The sequence below is a fragment of the Equus caballus genome, chromosome 4 (genome assembly GCF_041296265.1).
Source record: "Equus caballus isolate H_3958 breed thoroughbred chromosome 4, TB-T2T, whole genome shotgun sequence".
Taxonomy (NCBI): domain Eukaryota; kingdom Metazoa; phylum Chordata; class Mammalia; order Perissodactyla; family Equidae; genus Equus; species Equus caballus.
Genome location: NC_091687.1, coordinates 104,330,701 through 104,351,883, shown reverse-complemented (window position 1 = coordinate 104,351,883; position 21,183 = coordinate 104,330,701). Strand labels below are relative to the sequence as shown.

The 21,183-nt window shown below is 39.0% G+C and overlaps 1 protein-coding gene and 1 long non-coding RNA gene across 3 annotated transcripts in view; one reads left to right on the top strand and one right to left on the bottom strand.

Annotated features, from left to right (window-relative positions):
• Positions 1–21,183, bottom strand: part of CNTNAP2 (contactin associated protein 2) — a 1,879,249-nt gene that overhangs the window by 657,999 nt on the left and 1,200,067 nt on the right. The window contains exon 12 of the mRNA XM_070265133.1: positions 16,764–16,883. Coding sequence (XP_070121234.1) covers positions 16,764–16,883 — 120 coding nt within the window. The remainder of the gene's footprint in view (positions 1–16,763; positions 16,884–21,183) is intronic.
• Positions 5,717–21,183, top strand: part of LOC138923838 (uncharacterized) — a 44,482-nt gene continuing 29,015 nt past the window's right edge. The window contains exons 1-3 of one of the 2 annotated variants that reach the window (XR_011438018.1): positions 5,717–6,191; positions 9,464–9,523; positions 20,802–21,018. This is a non-coding gene — a long non-coding RNA (uncharacterized lncRNA). Of the gene's footprint in view, positions 6,192–9,463; positions 9,524–20,801; positions 21,019–21,183 lie in introns of those variants that run through there. The other variant, XR_011438017.1, reaches the window with a different exon arrangement.

Here is a 21,183-nt window from a genome sequence, read left to right as displayed (position 1 = left end):
CTTTTGCAAATGTTTCCCAAATTTACTAACTTACATTGACATAGTTCCTTTTACAAATACTTGGTAGCCAATCTGGATAGTTACTAAATTAATATGTTTTGTGGTCTGTAATTTACTTTTAAAATAATTCACAAGGACAGTTTGATATAATTGCATGTGTATTATATAGTCGATTTACACCCAAGGGTGAGCTAAGCAAGAACACCCACTCCATAGGTGGTTGGCTGAATTTCATTAAAAGACTAGATTGGAGAGGTGGATACTACAAGCATGTAAGTTAGATATATCTTTGCTCAACACCTTGTATTTTGTTAATTAGCATAAGTAAATTTAATTGTCAGTTACATTATGGGGGATGGGGTTTTACTGGTGAAATTACTGATGCTCACCCAAGTTTCCTGGTTAAAATAATTTAGAGAGTCTCCACACTCTTGCATCAAAAGGATGAAGGAATCTAGGGAACACTTTACCTTTTATTTTCATAATGGTGACTGAGGCTGGATTCTTAAATAGTTCTATTTCATCCATTGAATTAGAGGATTCCGGTTGCCTGATTCCAATTATAAAGTAAACACAATCCTGCTTCTAGAATGTTTTCATATTTGCTGCAAGAGAAGCATTCATGCAAGAAGTAGTTGGAATACCTAAAGGGATAGAGAGTTTGGAATTTCGAGTTTACAGAATAAGTTATATAGATAACTGTTGAGCCTATTGCTAATAAACGTTTGTCTTCTAATTGCAGGTGGGGCAGACTGTCACGTCACACTTGTTTTCTTATGTGGTACTGAAATGGGTGGAGAAGTTACCCATATCTACTCACTTATCTCTAACTATTGCTGACTACTGACCTACTAAAAGACCAAAGCGACATAGGTCTGTTCACAGCAGTGCATTTATTAGTGTCAACTATATACTGGGCAGTGCTGGCTTCAGTAGTGAACAAGACGGACATCTTGGATCACAGCCCAGACTGTAGTGAACCGGAATTCAGGACAAGGGGAAGAAAAAATTCAAATAATACTAGTAATGATAATTTATATTAATTACAAGAATGTTTAATTATAAGAATTTCTCAGAATGTTTCAATCTATTAAAAAGGAAAAGTGATAAATTTATGCCCCTAAAAGATATGGAAGCCTCTCATTCAAGTCTATATTCTTTATGTAAATAGCTTAGTGTAAATTGCCTTACAGATGCACCCATAGATGATAAGATGTTTAAACACTCGTTGGCTGTTTGGAAAATATTAAAACTTGATTGTGTCTTGGTTCATGTCTTCAAAATTGTACCATTAATATGCACTTATTGTAAGGAATAAACGGAATACTATAGATGAAAGCATCATTTTACCTCTTATAGAAAATCAATAGTAAACACTTTAAGAATTATGATATCCTTTAAACAAAAAGTGAGACATTAATTATATTAAAAATTTGAAGGTTTCAATAAATTTAAAAGCATGTGTTTTGAAAAACTATTTGGTTCTATGGTATAAAATTAGGGGATTAAAATGAATAAGGGGTTTCCAGGTTAGGATGGTGAATCAACCCTGGCATTTTACTTTTGCCCTTCTAAAAACTCCATTAAGGCTAAATAGAGTCTATCTTGTATATACACATGACACATTGTGTGTGTGTGTGTGTGTGTGTGTGTGTGTGTGTGTGTATTCAAACCAGGACATTCTTGAGAGTAGAAGGAGAGCTATTAATAATTACATCAGGGCAAGAGGAGTAAGATGGGACCATACTGGGCACACCGTGACCTGTGGTCACTCTAACCTAGAGTGAAGTTCAAAGTCAATAAGACCCTCTCAATAACAAACACACAGCTAATCATCATTAGGAATCCGAGGAAAGCTGAGCAGCTTAGAGGTCAGAAAAGAAAAACAAAGAAAAATAAACAGAACAAAAGAACTGAGAGAAAACTAAGAGAGAAGGAGAAAAGAAAAATGTTTATTATCCTTGAGATACAAGAAAAGATTTTGCATTCAAGCAGCAGTACTAGAATACTATTAAAAAGGAATTTTCAGGAACAAAAAGAGCTCTTTGACTTAAAACCATGATGAAAGGTCATTCTAGAAAGAGAGAACAGAGAAATCAGAAGAGACAAAATCACAAACAGAACAATAAAAAGAAATTAAAGGAGTTGCAGTGTCAAAATGAGCACCTATCAGGTGGATGAAAACAGACCTACCCTAAGGCACGTCCTCATTAAATTTTGGAGCATTTGGGACAAAATGAATGTTCTTCTAACTTCTAGAGAGAAGGACAGTTCATATTAAAAGCTTAAGAAGCTACTAGAGAATGTGCTACACCCAAATGAAAGAGTAAAACAAGAATGAGGAAGACAGGGGAAAAAGGAAGCATGAGTTCCAGCGTCAGGGGAGCCAAGGAAATTCTTGAATGAATCAACACTGGTGTGGTGAAGGGAGGGTTCACGACGACGTATGCCCAGATAGTGAGAGCAAACAGTCTACATTGGAGCAACGTGAAACATCAGCAAGATGCCCACTATTATTTTACAGTCTTTTGGAAACCGAGAACAGATCATGTCAGAATCCATTCCGCACGTGGCTTGTTTCAACCATGTTCTAATAAAGTTCCTGCTCTCACCTCCATGTCCTGCTGCCCAGGTCAGCTAAAGCACTCATCTCACCTCTGAAAAGCATGCTGACCGTCTTAGTCCTGAAACCTAGAGGTACACCAGGTGAGCTTAGAAGCAGAGGGGACAAATATGATTCTGGTGAAGAGAGAATACAATAGATGTATACAAAAGCAAAAAAGGGATAATAGTAATTATGATGATGATGATATAGCAAGTTCTTTAGTCTTACTTTTTAATGCTGATTTCTTTTGCTCAAAAATACGAGTAGAAATGGATTTGAGATTAATAATCATGCGAAGGGAGGTCAATTCTAATAAAGTCCTCTGCACATAAGTGTAATAGACTTTTGACAGCTTCATCCACAGGTGTATCTTTTTCCAAAGTGATTTTCTCACTCTTCACACATGTGACAAATGCTGTCATGTGGCAGTCGTTTATATAGGGCACTGATGAGCTTCAGGACTTCTAGTTTAAGTCAGTCCCTGGAAATATGACTCCACATTTGCCAGTTCAGGCAACACGTAGTATTGGTGCAGTTTACTATTTCACCTTCTCGGTTGCAGCGATCAGACCAAGCCACCAGATAAGAAGAGAGGGTGGCTGCTATACAAGACTCTCCCAGCAAAATTGCCTGGCACCTTCAGATATGGAAATTGATTCACTCAGAGGGAACGAAAGGTGCCCCGCCAAACTGAAAAACATAGGGTTTGGAGAGACGGAAACCCAGGCACGTTGGCTTTAAGTTTAGCCAGAAGAGAGAGAGGGATTCCTAGTGAATTTGTGTGAGATTATTCCTTCAATTTTTGGTTTTTGATCACAAAGCAATGGGCCAATCTTGACTGGATTTTGCAAGACTTTTAAATATTTTTCCCTCCCGCCTGACAGACAAGCTGATTATTGTGGGCAAGACAAGAGTTTCAGACCCTAAATGTCAGAGGAAAGCAAACAATAGTCCGTAGCCATAGACTATGGGAAACCATGCTCAGCTTTTAAGCAGGGAAGTTGCACAAGAAAGGCAATGCTTTTAAAGCACAAAAAAGGCAGTGTGTTTACAATATTGTTCAGGCAGGTGTGTAAAAATATTTGAAGGTGGACACATTTGCGTCTGAGGTACCATTTTGGAGGCTCAGAAGTGACTGGTGGCCTGTTGTAGACTTACCCTGTCTCTTGATTTTACCTCGCATCCTTTCCCGGACCCTGTCCCATGGCATGGGCCTCCCTGGACTTCTTATAGTTTCCGACTCCTTTTCTTGATTTAAAGTTCGAAAACCATTTGAGAACTTTGTAGTATTAACCTATCACTATGACTAACACAAAATGAAGAGATTTAAAAGGAAGCCTGGCAGGTAGAAGCCATCTGTGGAATAAGAGAGTGAATCCAAAAGAGAGTCTTGGCCGAGTGGGTAATCAGTTACGGAGAAGAGCCCTCTTTCCCAGCTGTGTTTGATCAGTGAGTTGGTTCCTAGATTTTCAATTGAAGCTGTATGAACAGAATTGAATTCAAAGATTTATACTGATTGTGAGGAACTGAAATAGCTGAGCGCGTGCAGCACAAGTTGCTGAGTGATTACAAAGGTTTATAACAAAGACAGCTTGTGAGAGGTCGACAAAGCGAAGATGTGACTGAAAGAAGACAGAGGGGAGCTATTCAATGTGTAGGTTAACGACAGAGGAGGTAAACTAGGTTAGGAGACAAAGAGGAGAGAAAAAGCCTTTGATGAGAAAAAATAAAAATGAGTGGAAGGAATAAAATGGAAGAAGCCAGTGTTTTGAGGCTTACACTTTAGGCCGTGAACACATAAGAGAAATGGTTCATGCCATACAGGAACATGAAGGGGTTAGAAGCGTAGTCATGGCCAATTTGTGGACGTTAATAAGCCCTAAGAGAGAATAGCAAAACTGTGTCCTCATTTCTAGGTGATTTTCTTGCAAAAAAGCGAAGAAAGAGGCACCATAATCATATTAAATATTATGGATGATACCCAATACAATTCCATTCAATCTTGTTACATTCTCAAACCAGATTTTGTTAGATTCAGTTTAAGATTTTACATTGAAAAAGTAACTAGATATTGACAACAGAATTTAAATTATCTTGGAAGCCTTAAAAAATGATCCTAAAAGAATTTAAATTGTCCTAAAAATCAAACCCTAGGGGATGATTTATCTAGGAACAGGAAATACACAAGTTATCCTATAAAGCTCTCAGAAAATTATATTAGAGAAAATACTTGTAATTGAATTAAGAGCTAAAATTGATAATAATTGCCTAACGGTTTATATACTGATTTCATTTAAAATGTATTCTCTGATTAAAAACCCCAAGGCATTAGTTGGGCAATTAGGAAGTAAATAGTTTATAGCAAAAATGCTGTCCAAGCCATAGATAATGAATTAGAACTGTGTAAGGAAGTTTTGATGATAACGAAAAGACGTGAAGAAGAGATGCTTATTTCACAAATCATATTACAAATCGTACTACAGAATCCAAAGTGAGGAGTTACTGTTTGTATGCACACACATATGCACACGCACACACACATAGTAACTATGAACTCTGCCTCTGAATCACACAAGCCTGCATAAGAAGTAAATTCTGCAGCTTACTAGGTGTGTGACCTAATTTCTCTGAGCATTAGTTTCCATCCCAAAACCAGGAATAAGAGTATTATGACCTACCTTATGGGGTTGTTGTGAATTATTGGATAAGTTAATGTGTGTGATCTACTTAGAATAGTGCCTGGCATTTAGTTTGCCCTCAATAATACACATAGCTAGAAGTGTAAAATGTAAAATCTTTATCACATACTTCCTAACACGTTAGTAATTTTATCTTTAGCTAGTAAGCAATTTTTATTTTTGCTTAGCTCTATTTTCAAAATTTCTTAAATTGAACAATATGTTAAAAGCCATAAGACATGTAATAATAAAGCTTAATATTTTGTAAACCAAACATGGCACTCAAAAGTAAGTGACTTCTTCAAAAGGTAAGAATAACTGTAGCTGGAATCATGAAGAACATACAGAGGCACAGACGTATGTATGGTAAGGAGATTGTGAAGATGGCCCCCAGGGTTCCTGCCCCCTCGCGTACACTCCCTTTGTGACGCCCACTCCTTTATGTGGGTGGGGCCAGTGAAGATAATGGGATATCACTCCTTCGGTTAGGTTACTCTACACGGCAAAGGTGAAGAGATTTTGCAGATGTAAGGAAGGTCTCCAGTTGGCTTGAGTTAATTCAACAGGTAGTTATCCTGGGCAGGCATGACCTAATCAGGTGAGCTCTTGAAAGAGACTCTGCAGGTCAGAGAGGTGCTCCAACTGCCATGTTATGAGAAGGACGCACGGCAGGGACCTGGGAGCAGCGTCTAGGAGCTGAGAGCAATCCAGAGCCAATAGCCATCAAGAAAATGGAGTCCTCAGTCTTAAAACCACAAGGAACTGAACTCTGTCAATAACCTGAATGAACATGGAAGAGGATCCCAAGCCTCAGATGAGATCATAGCCCTGCTGACTCCATTTCAGCCTCTGAGACCCGGAGCAGTAGACCCAGCTAACCTGTGGCAGACTCCTGACCCTCAGAAACTGTGAGATAATAAATTGGTATTATTGTAAACTGCTAAGAAAATGAATATGATAGAGAAGGAATTGCTTTGCTTTGCTGGGGGGGAGGGAGATGGGAGTAGCAGTCAGGAGGGGTAGGTTCATGATACTTTCCACTAGAGCCCAAGCGCATCACCCCAGCGACTCACTTCCTTCCTGCTGACACTTCGCTCCTGAAGCTTCTGAGAAGCATAATAATAACTAAAATGATATTACTGAGTATGAGTGCTTAGGAACTTGAGTAACAAGCTCTCTATAAATATTAGATTAAAAAGACACGAACAGCTTTTACCATTATAGGGGATAATAGAATTTGATCAGCTAAATCCCAGGGCTTTATCAAGCATAAATTATATAAACAAGCTTAATGGTTTTTTGATAAAACTACAAAAGTAGTGCTGGGAAGAATGCAGGAGGTGTTCCTTATTTGGACTTTAAACTTCACACGCTAACACAGATGCTTCCTTAAATTTTAAAAAATTAAATATGAATGCAAGGAGAGTATGAAGAACACGAGTTAGAGGATAGAATATTAAGAAAAACATTGCTTTTGATTTAGGGATAAGCAGTAAGTTTCCAAGGATAATAACTAGATCTAGCTTTATTTACAAGTGTTATTATTAATCATCAGGCAGAGAGAACTAAACGAAGCTTGAAATATAAAAGTTCAAGGTTTCTAGAAGACGCCAGTAAACACCTTAAGAAAACAGAAATAAGATGCTTAAATGGTAGAAAAACATACAAATAAAAGAGGTATATACTCAAAATACATGATAGTATACATTCATAAAAATTATATTTATAACACCAAATTTTCAGACAGAGGATAAAAATGGAGAAGGAAGGCAAGGATAACAATGACCACATTTTATAATATGCCCTAAGGTCTAAAAAAGGAAACCAGGCTTTGGTTTGCACAGAATGATGAATTCTTCTACAGATGTTTCAATGAATATATTCTCTCCTCACTGCCAACTTTCCAGCACTTGAAGTGCTCTGTCATTTAGGGCGCCCCTTAATTTCCAGGCCACGTAGCTCTGAACTGCAGATAGTCAAAAGAAGAATCGCATGGTAGAAGAACTTCCTTATGATAAAAAATGAAGAGTGCCAATTTATGTCAAACTTGGCCAAGAAATGAGTAAATTCAAGCTTGTTTGAGGCAAGAGGATTCTGTCTCTAAATTATTTGACTGAAAGTAGTGATATTTTCTTTCATGTTCCATGGTAATCATAGAATTTTTTTTAGAATGGGAGGCAGTGTAAACATCACCTCATTCCAATTCCTACACTTTATTTACAAGGAAACCGAGACAAAGAGATTAACTGATGGGCTCCAACTCCTACAGGGAATTTGTTTAGCATCTGCCTACAGCACAGTTCTACTAGGTTGAATGACAGGCCACAGAAGGCAGCACAGAGTCCCATCCCTTCCCAACCTGCTCTCATCTTCTGTGCTCCAACTCACAGACTTATCCAAGGCAGAAGCCTGAGAGTCATCTTCTCCTTCTGTCTCACCAGACAGTCTGGCCAACTCAACTTTCTAAATATTTATCAAATCGATCCCCTGCTTTAACTGACTGCCACCACCTTAAATCGCAGTTTCAACTCCTGGATTACAGCAGGGGCCTTCTAACTTACCTCCCTGGTTTCTGTCTTGGTCTCCTTTGGAGAATCCTATTCATAGCTTGCCAGAGTCCTGCGTTGAAATACAATCTCATCGATTGCTTGCTTTTCTCTCAGGACCAAGTTTCAACAGCTTTGCGTGCCATACAAAGCATTTTATAAGTTGGTCTATTTTTCCTTCTCCTCATTTCCAGGCCCCATAATACCTACTTGTTCAAGACTCAGCTCAAGAGTCAGCTGTTATGTGGAAGATTTTGCTGGTCCCTGAGTCTAGGTTAACTGCTCATTCTACAGTTCCTTAAAGTTGGCTATGCAGACCCTTTGGGAGGTTCATCACTCCTGGTCATACCACATTTCCTGGATCCTGGTTGCTGTTTCTCACAATACTCACTGTACACCACCTCATGCATTATAACATTTGTATTGATCCAAAGTTGCTCTCCATCCTCCAAATCTTTTTATCATTCTCTAGGAGACAAGCAGTCACTTCCACATCCACATGGATGACCCATTCTTCCCCAAAAGACTCTGACACTTTTCCTCCTCTTACTCTCAGTTACATTCTCCTACGCGCTTACTGAATAGTCCATCACCAGAAACCTGATCTCTATCTATTGAGTTCCTAAGGGCTCATTCCTGAGATGCCTTCTCCCTGTTTACATCATTCCCTAAGCGATATTATCCTTCCTCATATATACACATGCTAACAATTAGCACATTTATATCTTTAACCCAAATATCCTTTTTGGGGCTTATCCAACTTCAAAATTTGCATCTCAACTTAGATGGCATATAACACCTCATATTTAACTAGGTCAAAACTGAATTCTTGAATTTCCTCTAAAGCTGTTTTGCCTTTAATTTTCCACATCTTTCAAATGGCACCATAATTCAGCTAGTTATTCAACTAATAGATTCTGGAGTTATTCTTGATAACTGTCTTTAACCATCCTTATCCCATCTGTCACCAATCCTGACAATACTACTTTCAAAACGGACCTGAAATCCATCTCTTTTTTGTCACTTAAGCTGTCATCACCCTAGTCCAAGGAAGCATCCTCTTTCCCTTGGAATTCCACACAAGCTTCAGAACTGGTCCCGGTGTTTTCACTCATGGCACCCCAAGGGGTGGTTAATAATTAAGACGCTCTCATTCTCCTGCTTAAAACCTCCCCATGGATTCCCACCCACTGCACTGAAAAATAGTTGAAAAAATAAAAACCAAGCTTTTTTTCTGCACTACTATCCCCCCTGCATGATCTGCTCTGGCCCCGCCCATCTTCCCGCTTCACCCTGAGCCCCTCTCCGGGCTCACCACGCTCCAGTCACTCGGGTTTCAGTTCCTTGCCATGAGACAATCTCTTTCACGCCTTGCGAAGTTAATTTATAGGACTCATTTCCCTTGCTCTGCTTTTTTTGACTGCTTTGTTTCTTTTTATGCTTCAGATTTTGGCTAAAGTGTTGCTTCCTAAGAGAGGTCTTATCTAAAATCCTCTATCCAAAATAAACCACTCCTCACAATTCCATTACTTTTCCATAGAGAAAAATTATTTGTTTACTTTTTTAATGCTTGTTTTTATTATTAGTTGTGAACATGGCGAAGGCAATTACTTTTTCTACTTATTCTCATACAGCACAGTTCCTGGCACATAGGGAATATAGGAATGAAAAAACCTGGACAAAGGATCCTAGAGGTATGCTTAAATACACTATTATTTTATTTCCAGAAAGACTATGAAGAGATTCACATGTTTTTGCGTGTATTAAATAGTTTTTAATTAAAATTTTTCTTTGAGGTGATGCAGATTCATATGGAGTTGTAATAAATAACACAGAGAGATCCCCTGTGTCGTTTATTCAGTTTCCCCCAATGGCACCATCTTGCAAAACCATAGGACAGTATCACAACCAGAATATAGACATCGGTACAGTGAAGACACTGAACACTTCCATCACCATGAGAATCCCCTATATTGCCCTTTTCTAGCCACCCCCATTTGGCTCCCACCCCATCCCCTCCTTAGTCCCTGGCAATCACTAATCTGTTCTCCATTTCCATAATTTTGTCATTTCAAGAATGCTGTATAAATGAAATCATACAGTATGTAATCTTTTAAAATTGGATTTTTTTCATTCAGCATAATTCTCTAGACATTCATCCACATTATTGCATTGTATCAGCAGTTCATTCCTTTTTATTGCCGAATAGTATTCCATGGTATGGGTGGACCAAGCTTGTTTAACCATTCACTTGTTAAGGGACATCTGGGTTGTTTCCAGTTTTGGGCTATTACCAATAATGCTGCTATGATCATTTATGTGCAGGTTTCTGGGTAAACATAAGTCTTCACTCCTCTGGGATCGATGCCCAGGAATGCAATTGTAGGGCCATACAGTACTGCAATTGCATGTTTAGTTTTTAAAGAAACTACCAAGGTGTTTCCCAGAGTGGCCATCTCTTCCATTGTGTTGCTGATCCCATCCACTGAGCTTTTTATTTTGGTTATTATATCTTTTCATTATAAAATTTCCAATTGGTTTACATCTTCTATGTCTTTGCCAAGGCTTTCTGTTTTTGCATTTGCTTCAAGAATGTTTGTAATTGCTCACTGAAGCATTTTTATCATGGCTTTTTTAACATAATTGTCAGATAATTCTAGTATCTCTATTGTCTTGGTGTTGGCATCTATCGGTTGTTTTCTTTCTTTTAGTTTGAAATCTTCCTAGTTCTTGGCATGATGAGTGATTTTTGTTTGAAACCTACACATTTTCATATTATGTAATGATGCTCTGGATATTAGTTAGACCTTCTGTTCTAACTGGCTTCCTCCCTGGGCAGAAGAAGGGAGGGTGCTGTCCCATTACTGCTAAGGTACAGGTGGAAGTCCACTTGGCTTTCCTTGATACCCAAGGGGAGAGGCTAGGCAGGCGGTGAGTTCTGGGAACCCATGTGGTCCACACTGACACTGTCGTGGAAGTGGCCTCACTACTACTGGGCAATGGTGACAGTCCTGACTTGCCTAGGCCTCCTCTGACACTACCCTGGTGTTGAGGGGAGGGTGCCCTGTTATTGCCAGGTTGGAGTCCGGTCCAGGCTCCCAACATGGCGTTCCCTGTCACTTGTGGCGGGGAGGGGGTTACTGGATGGTGAGAACGAAAGTCCTGGCTCTCTGCTTGGAATTCCCTGCACCTCCACAGAGGGGTGTTGAAGCACTTCACTACAGCCTCCTGAGGGTGGGAGGCCAGGCTCCCCACTTGGCCTTTGCTGGCATGGGTAGGAATGTGGCATTAGTTTTTCCTGTGGTATTTGGCTGGAGTATAGCATTTACTGCCTAAAAGTTCTCTGTCGTGTCAGGTTGCCCTTTTCCTGGTCCTTGGCTGGAGAGAGCAGGTTTTGTTGGGGCTTTGTTTGTCTGCACACGTTGGCATTTCCAGATTGCCAACTTCTTCAGCTCTGAGTCTGGGATCCATGAGACAAGACAAAAACCCAGGGCACTCACCACGGTGTTGTTCTTGGATCCCAAGGCCCCTAGCTTGTCGGCATTTTTTCTTCACCTTCTAGAAGCTTCTCAGGTTTGTTTGATTCATAGTATCCAAAGTTTTTAGTTGTACTCAGTGGGAGAAATAGGGAAAAGTATGTTTACTTTATTTTCTCAGAAAGCAAAGTCTCAAACTTTATGTAATTACTGATAAATAGATGGGCATCCCTTTGAAACGTAAGAATCAACAATAACATGTATTAGTTTCTTAGGGCTGTTGTAACAAAGTACCACATTAGGGGACTTTAAGCAACAGGAATTTATCCCATCACAGTCTGGAGGCTAGAAGTCCAAAATCAAGGTGTCAGCAGGATTGGTTCCATCTGGGCTCTGAGGGAGAATCTGTTCCAGACCTGCCTCGGAGCTTCCAGATTACGATCAGTAGCCCTTGTGTTTCTTGGTCTACGTCAGAATAACTTCAATTTCTGCCTCCGTCTTCCCACGGCCTTCTTCCTTGTGTGTGTGTCTGTGTCCAAATTTCCCTCTTCTTACAAGGACACCAGTCATATTGGATTAAGGACCGTACTCTGATGTGATCTCATCTTAACTAGTTCTATCTGCAATGATTCTATTTGCAAATAAAGTCACATTCTGAGTTACTGAGAGGCAGGATGTAAACATATCTTTTTGGGAGACACAACTCAACCCATAATACCACAGATGACAGACTCAAGACTTTAAAATACTCCATAAATAATATAGTGTATATTTTCGTGTTCTCCATAGATAGAAAAATGTAAGCTCTTTGGAGGAGCTGATAACTGAATTTGGGGAGATAAGGTATGTACTGGGTTGGATGTCTCTCCCCAAAATTCATGTCTGCCTGGAACCTCAGAACGTGACCTTATTTGAAAATATGGTCTTTACAAATGTAATTAATTAAGATGACATCATACTGGATGAATGTGGGCCCTAAATCCAATGACTGGTGTCCTTATGGAAAGCCATGTGAAGACACAGAGAAGACACACAGGGAATAACGTCATGTGATGACAGAGCCAGAGATTAGAGGGAGGCATCTATGAGCCAAGGAATATCAAGGATTGTCAGCAATCACCCTTCTTCCCTAAAGCCTTTAGGGGCAGCGTGGCCCTGCCTACACTGTGGTTTCAGACTTCTGGCCTCAGTTACTGCAACAGAATAAATTTCTGTTGTTTCGAGTCACCTGGTTTGTGGTAATTTGTTATGGTAGCCTTAAGAAACTAGTACAAGGTACTTATACAAGTAACCAAAATGCGAAGAAAATGCACTAAGTGACATAGAAGTGGAAAAAACCCCACAATTCCATGAGGATTGATAAGAGGGAAGAGTCTGATTGATCAGAGTTGAAAAGGTGGTTCAGTGGTAAAGGGTATATTGAAGATGAGGAAGAGCTTCATGAAAAAGTTTAGGATTCAAGACAACTTTTGAGAGATAAGTAAGTTTCCAAAGAGAGTTTCAAGAAATGATATTGTAGACAGGGAAAATGGCGTGAAATTTAGTGTGAAACAGGGCAAAGCGTATTTGGGGAATGAAGTCCCAAGGACACAGGGTGGAAAAAGGGGAGCGCTAGAAAGTTTGTTTGTGTTAAATGTGAAGAAAGCTGAATGCTAAGTTGAGGCCCTTTCCCATCATTCAGCAGTTAGTGTGGAGCAGGGATGTCACATGATCACAGTGCTATATTAGGAGCCTTTATCTAGCAGCCTGCTGACAGCTGGTCTGGAGGTAAGGGCAGTAAGAAAATATGGGGGGACCTGACCCCATGGCCAAGTGGTTGAGTTCACGTGCTCTGCTCCAGCAGCCCAGGGTTCACAGGTTCAGATCCTGGGCATAGATCTGCACACTGCTCATCGAGCCATGCTGCGGTGGCCTCCTGCACAGAGAAACTAGAATGACTTACAACTGGGATATACAGCTACGTACTGGGGCTTTGGGGAGAAAAGAAGAAACAAACAAATAAAAACATGATTTTCAAGAAGTACTGTGGAAGAGAAGTTGAGAATGTAACAGTTATCTGAGGGGACCGAGAGATATCAATAGGTTAAAATTTTTGACTGAATTCAACAATAAAATATTCAAGAAGGGAAAAACTTCAAGTCTTCCCTTATGATTCAACATGAAACATCATAAGGATAAGATGAGGGACACTTTACTTATTTGATAAAGTTAAACAAAGAACTAAAACTTGGACATATTAGTTGACAGTAGTGTGGTAACCATTATTTGAATGAATTTCTTGTCCAAAAAATCAGAGGAGACCCCCTTCTTCTTGCCAGGCCCTAAATTAATTGTGTTTTCATTTTGTTTGTTCCATTTTTTTTAATTAGTAAGTGAATTAAAACCTTAGGGTTCCAGAGGCTGGCCCAGTGGTGTAGTGGTTAAGTTTGTGCACTCCGCTTCAGTGGCCCAAGGTTCACCAATTTGGATCCTGGGCACGGACCTATCCACTGCTCATCAAGCTACGCTAAGGTGGTGTCCCACAAAGAAGAACTAGAAGGCCATACAACTAGGATATACAATTATGTACTGGGGCTTTGGGGAGGAAAAAAAAAGAGGAAGATTGGCAACAGAAGTTAGCTCAGGGCCAATCTTCCTCACAAAAAAAAAAAAAAAAGAAAGAAAAGAAAAGAAAGAAAAACCCCCACAAGATTTGGGTTCAAATTATATCTTTAAAGAAAAAAAAAAAAGCTTAGGATTCCAAAGAATAGATCTAAATAAGAAGTGATTTTCAACCGAGTGTTTTTGGTTTCTGCCCAAGTTTACATCAGATATTACCTGCCAGCAAAGTCTCTTTTCTCGAATTTTCACTATGTCTGCACAAATGAAAAGCTTTTCCGCATCACACCCTATCCTAGTAAGAAGAAATAAAAAGAGGTTGAGCATTCCCCAGACATTGCTTCTTCCCCAGAGAAGATGTCTTGCTCCCATTTTTAAAATATGTGATATATTCAACAGTGATAACACCCAATTACATGTGGGTCACTGAGAAGTGTGGCAGCTCTATTCTTTAACAGAAGTGCTAGAAAGTAAGGCACATATCCCCTTTCTCATGACATAGTGTGATACAGCAAGACTTCATAGAATGTCTCGTGCTGTCCTCTCTTCTTCTTCAACATATATCCCTTGGAAATGGAACAGCCCTAGCCAAGCTTTGTGGTACCATGCTCTTCTAATGATGTCAAGTTCATGTTCTTTCCAGATGAAGGAAGGGTTAATGGGTGAGAAAAGACCAAAGATTGCCTGCTGGCCTTCAAGGGTCCCTGACATACCGATGCCCATAACTGTCTTGAATGATCGAAGCAGAATATTCTAACAGCAGAAAGTTATACTCAACTCGTCACTGCTCAGACTCATCTAGAGTATTGGGTTAAACTGTAGTCCTGCTCTTTAAGGGAGATATCAATGAAGATGAAATCTATGTTTCTGAGTGCAGGCTTCAAGTCACAGGAAGTAAACCAGCCCTTCATTTTGTGTGTTTTTCACATGAAGACTGCATACATTATGGTTTTATTTTCTAATTCTCCTTTGAGATGAATATAGGAAAATAACTAAAGTAAATTCTTACTTCTCCAAGCCTAGTTGGGATACCCTGATTTCCCTTGAAGTTAATAGTTGACTTTAATTGTAATATATATATATATATATATATATATATATATATTATACATATGTATCTCCCTGTATGTGTGTGTGTGTGTATATATATATATATATATATATATATATATATATAAGGAGAAACCAAAATCAAGATTCTTATAGATTAAATCAATTTCTCATAGATTATACTTTAGTTCAATAAGAATAAAATGAACGTTAACAAGAAAGCCCCCGAGTGCATTGACGAGTCCAACCGTCAGTGAGCTCTCAGATCAAGGTTTCTGGTGAGTAGGTTCCTCCTCTGGGACACTCTTAGAGTTCTTGGCGTGGGAGGATATTTTAGGGATGACAGACCCCATTTCACCATTTTCTCTACACCCTTTCCCTACTATACTCGTGTCCTCATCATTCTCTCTTCCGTCCTGTGCCGTGCCTGGCTTCCTGACATTGCTGAACATTCTCCGCTGGGGTCTGCTGGCCTACGGCACTGTTTAGCGTTCTCAGTTCTGTTGCACAAACCTACTTCCACTTCACACCTACTGATCCAAAGTCTCCAGGGGTGGAGCCAATAAGTTAGTATGGAAAAGAAAAAAATCCTCCATAAATGATTCTGAAGCATAACCAGATTTAAGAATGACTGGCCTCAAACAGATTTGAATTTGAATCTTGCCTGAATGATATAAGCAAGTTAACTCTCTAATCCTTTAAAAAATAATAATAATAATACTTTACTCCTGGGTAACCTTTACTGAAAGCTTACTACGCATTAAACAATATGCTAAGATATGTAGATTATCTCATTTCATTCATATAATAATGCTATAAAGTAGATATTATTATTCATCTATTTTACAGATAAACATACTGAGGCTTATTCAATTTATTAAAGTTGATAAGGTACCCAAAATTATACATCTGGTGACTAATGGAGCCAGGATACAAACCCAGGTAGTCTGAGTAAAGAATTTATCATGGTACCTGATACATGGTAAACAGGCCATGTAGCACTCCTCATCAATGACATCCTATAATCATTATCCTTATCATCATAGCCACAGGAGTTCATAGCAAATGCTGATCCTCTCCTGGAGCCAGTAAACAACAATGCAATGCCTCACACTCTTCTCCAGGTTTTTGGAGGGTAAGACATTGCCAAGTACCGGACGGAAAATACGTTCTTACTTTAGAGATCTCTACATCTTACGCACTGCTGGGGGAGTTTATAGGAAACCACAATCTCATTTCGTAGCCCTGAAATTTAATATAGAAGGGAAGAAAAACTAGCTTCTCTTCTCAAGCAGAAAACCCCAGATAAATTTCATGAAAGTGGAAGGTAAGTTTTACTAGTGTCAGAAAGGCATTTCAGTACCCAGAAAACCTCCTTCTGTAACCATGGGGAACCAAGGAGGGTCTGGAGTGGTCTATAAGCTTCCTCAGACATGGGCAATGCAGACAGTTGAGCAGTGACACTAAATTTCCCTGTCTAGGTCACTCGCGGAGGCTGCTTAAGCGGCCAGTTCTTTTTGTAGACTTCAACCTTGCAATTCCACTTTCTGGGTTTTCCCCCTACGCACTGATTTTTTAAAATGCTATTATTAACTTCAAGTCAGAAGGTAGGTATTAAAAAAATACAATGTTGGAAGGTTTTATTGCTTTAGAAATACATTTCACCATTTTACCTAACAAATTCCCCAATACTTAGCTTATCACATGTTGTGATAAGAATAAAGCACAGACGAAACAAACTTCAGTGGCACTATTTATTCTCAACATATAGAAAAGCAATGTTCATGAAACAGAAATATGACAGAGTTACCTGTCATGTTGCAGTAAACTTTCAGAGGCCCCAGAGGTCCGCTGCCATCAGGATCTATCCAGTAGTAGTTTGACGTCTGGCCTAGGTGTTTGTATGCTTCGCAGGAAGGCTCGTAGATAGCTGGAATGAAAGATCCTGCATGAGCACAGCACGAAACAGATGGCTCCCCCGATAAATGCCCCAGTAACACATCAAATGCTGGCAAACTGTTGTTTAGGAGTGTGTCCTCTTGTTGGAACGAGCATTCTTTTTCTTCACATTTAAATTCATGTTTTGGTTCTTACTCTATAAACATTTCCGATCTAATACATAAATATAGCAAATTCCTTCTATGGCTTTATAGTTGGAGAAAAGTCTAAAACAATCAACAAATTGTTAAATAAGTGTAATGTTTATTGCATTGGGCTCATGCTCGCTGAAAAAAATATTTAATCTATAGTGATTTATAGACAGCACCTCCTCACTGTAAGGGAGGTTAGTTTGAAAGGCCATAAATATTGCCTGCGTTGTTGGGCTATCAACTAAGTGATCAGAGAAAATCTCTCTTTCTCTCTCTCTCTCACACACACACTTTTTTGCATAGATAGTATAAATTTCCTGCAAATAGCATGGGATTTCAAATCTTCCTTTATCTCAGGAAAAAGGATGTCCTTCCTTCATTTTATTTGTTACAGGTGTTTTAATTACATCAAATCTAGTTTGTGTAGAAAGCTAAATCAATGTAATTAAATTAAGCATAGGTTCTTTTTCATTGTTTTCCTTTTTGTTCCCATGCTTCTGACACATTTGTTTTTTTCTCGCAGAGACTGCACCTGTTTTCAGAAGTACAAAATGGACATTTACATATCTCCTTTGCAGTCAGAACTTCTAAAACACTATTGCAAAAATTTTTTTCAGGATTCTTTTTCTTTTTTCTTTTTGCCAGGAAAGATTTGCCTTGAGCTAACATCTGTTGCCAATCCTCCTTTTTCTTCTTCTTCCCCAAAGCCCAAGTACACAGTTGCACATTGTAGTTGCAAGTCCCTCCAGTTCTTCTATGTGAGCTGCCACCATAGCATGGCTACTGACAGACGAGTGCTGTGGTTCCGCACCTGGAAAGGGAACCTGGGCTAGTGAAGTGGAGGGCCCCAAACTTTAACCATTAGGCCATCAGGGCTGTCTTGAGAAAACTTTTTAAACAGCTCCACCATTGACACCTATGATGAATTTGAAAGGTCTCTATCCAAAACGAACAACTATTTTTGGTAAAAATCTACCTATCTGATATACAAGTAGTGGGGTCTTTTGGTAAAGTGCACTTGAATTCATGCTCCTGTTGTCTGTTGAATTATTAAGGAGGAGGTCTGATTCTCAGCCTCCCCTTTCTTCCTTCCTCTTCCACGTTCTCTGTGCTTCCCTTTGGCTTTCCATGGTTTCCTCTCTCCAAAGATGTTAGACCTTAAATTCTGTTTCATTTCAACAGCAACACACTAAACTGAAACAATTCTAAAATTCTTTGATTTACTTAATCCTGCTTTCCTCCCCTCCCTCTGTCCTTCCTCCTGCACAGAGTTATTGAGTACCTATGAAACGTCGAGCAGTGGATTAGGCAACAGGAATGCAGCTGTGAACAACACAGTTTAGGGACCTTTGGAGGAGGGTTTGTTCACTCAGTGTTTGGGTACTGCTCAAGCACAAAGTGCTATTGGAAGAGGAGGTGGCTGCTCTATTAACTTTTGACAATCTCTCTCCAGATTACTACAATTTTTGTGTATAGTTCAAAATCATCCAGAGTATCAGATTCAAATTCTAAAGTTTTTTTCTTAGTCCCTTCAGCCAATCTGCCATTAACACCTTTTAACTTTCTCTTCTAATATTTAATAATGAGTCATTCTTTTTTCCCTCTGTCAACACCCCAGTCATCCTTATCATCTTGGATTTGGTTTACAAAAATTGCCCTATTTATTGGCTGTCGTACCAAAATATCTGTTCACGTCCCACCAAATTATGCTTTTTTATTCAATGTTAGTCTAGTCCTAAAACATTACTTTCATTATGTTCAAAAATGTGTAATGGTTCTTTAGTATCTATGATATTCTATCCCAGATCACCATCTATGCACGCAAGACCTTCCATAATCCTAACAGATCTCTCTGGACTTTAGCAATTTGCCAACATGAGCCCTGAGTCTGGTCACATGAATCTGACACAGGAGCTTGCTCTCCTGAACTGGGGTTGCCTTTATCTGGAATGTACTGCAAGCCTCTTTCTCCATCCATAAACCCTCTTGATCAGAGTGAACTGCTAAGGATAAGTGGTGAGAAACTGGGCTCTGCAGTCCAACAGACTTGACTTGAAATTCTGGCCCCAGAAAGCACTATTTATACAACATTGGGAAAGTTACTCAACTTCATTTGACTTGTCTGGAAAATAGCAATCACAGGTATATTATAATGGTGTTATGAGAATTGGAGGAAATAATCAACATCAATTGCTTAAAACTGCATGTGTCGGACCCACGGTAAACATTTAATAGTTAGGGTTTTACTATTAATATAATAATTAATATTTAGGCCCCCCTCACATGCCTCCTTCCTTAAGAAGAGCTTCCCTGGTCTACCTGTCTATCCTTCTGAACAGTCCAGGGCCTTCACTACTCATCTTGTGTACTATAATACTTGATTATAGTCAATTTAGGATTTGGTTGACTGCCGTTAATTGAATTTCATATATCAAAATTTTATTTCCTAGTAAGATTGTGAATTATCTTGAGGGAAGGGTCTAGAAAATGTGTTTTTCTTCCCTACTGCATATAATCTAACATGGTAGATGTTTAAGAAAAGCTGTCAGAACGAAACTTAAAATGTACCTGTTCTTCATCCTATTCTGATTTTGATGAGTGAATGATTAGGTGGCTAACCAGCAGAGGCATCGAATATGAAAGCATGATTGGATGGTGAGAGGGGTAGGTAATGATTCCATTTCTAAGCAAGCATATAGGCATTTAAAGAGGGCTACAGACCTTAACCCAAGTAATTGACTAAGAGTAGATATTGAAGGCAGGTGGATGAGGGAAATATGGGTAAGCAAGAAGTTCTCTTTTTTTTCAAAGTATGACAATTATTTTGTTTGTCTTTAACCTACGGCAGGCCTACTAGCTGCTTTGGCCTCATCAATACAAATGGAAAACCAAATACTTTAGTCCAAACTTTACCATGTGTGAAAATCACCTGGAGAGCTTGTTAAAACAGGGATTCCCAGGCCTCACCCCGAAGATTCTGACTCAGTAGAGAATTTGCCCTTCTAACAAGCTCCCAAGTGATGCCGATGCTGCAGGTCCTGCCTGCATTTTGAGAAGCACGGCTCTAATCCAGAAAAAAGGTTAACACAAGAAGGGTGCACTAATTCTTTATTTCTCCCTAAATATAAATAGGAAAAATACGTCACTGAAAGGCAACGCAGTAAAATTTTAAATAAAATAAGACTAGAATGCCAACTCACTTCATTCAAAACAATAAAAACGGAATGGGATATAAAACTCCAAATAAAAGTACATCTAAAGAAATATACTTGGATGAATGTACAGAAAAATATTTGGAAAGAAATACACCAAAACAGTAACAGTGGTTATCTTTGAGTAGTAAGATTAAGGAAGATTTAAAACATTTCTTCTATTTCTGTGTTTTCACATTATTTTATAACGTGCACAAGCTATGTCATCGTTGAAAATACACTTACAAAATGTATATCTGGAATAATGGCACTGAGGTAAAATGGCGAGGACAGCTGTAATACAGTAAAATTAATTGCATTAGTTTTATAACTGAGTAAGAAATTAAGAGATTTTTGTTCAAACCTCCTTTCTGTCATCCACTACCTGGAAACTGCTCTTAACTTTTAGGTTTCTCAACTGTAAAATGAAGGCAATAATACGTCCTTCACCAAGTTATTGTGAAGATTAAATGAAATTACATACTTTGTAAACTAAAAAGCATTGAGCATATTGAAATTTTAATGCAGAGAATGAGGTAACCAAAATATTTTCCCCGTGTTCCTCAGCCAGTTAGCTCTGTACATACTGCAGTCCTGGCTGAGTTGCACAGTTTGTGAACATCAAGCCTGAGAAGATGACAGAGCACGAGGGGCTAAGGCAGCAGCCACTGAGGAAAGAGAAGGATCTGAGCCAGCGTCAATAATCGAGTTTTGTGAGTAGACTGCAGAAGAACAGAAAGGTAATTGGACTGATGGCAAAATAAATAGACTCTTCAAGTCCATTGATTTATTGGAAAAGTAATTTTTCTCTGTTGCAACTCCTAGTCCCAAATAAAAGTTCCCGTATTATACTATATATTCTTAAATATATCTCAGATGTTCAGAAATATTACTATGGAACACCTCAGACTGAATTTCATAACGTAAAAATCCAGAAAGTGACAAGTCT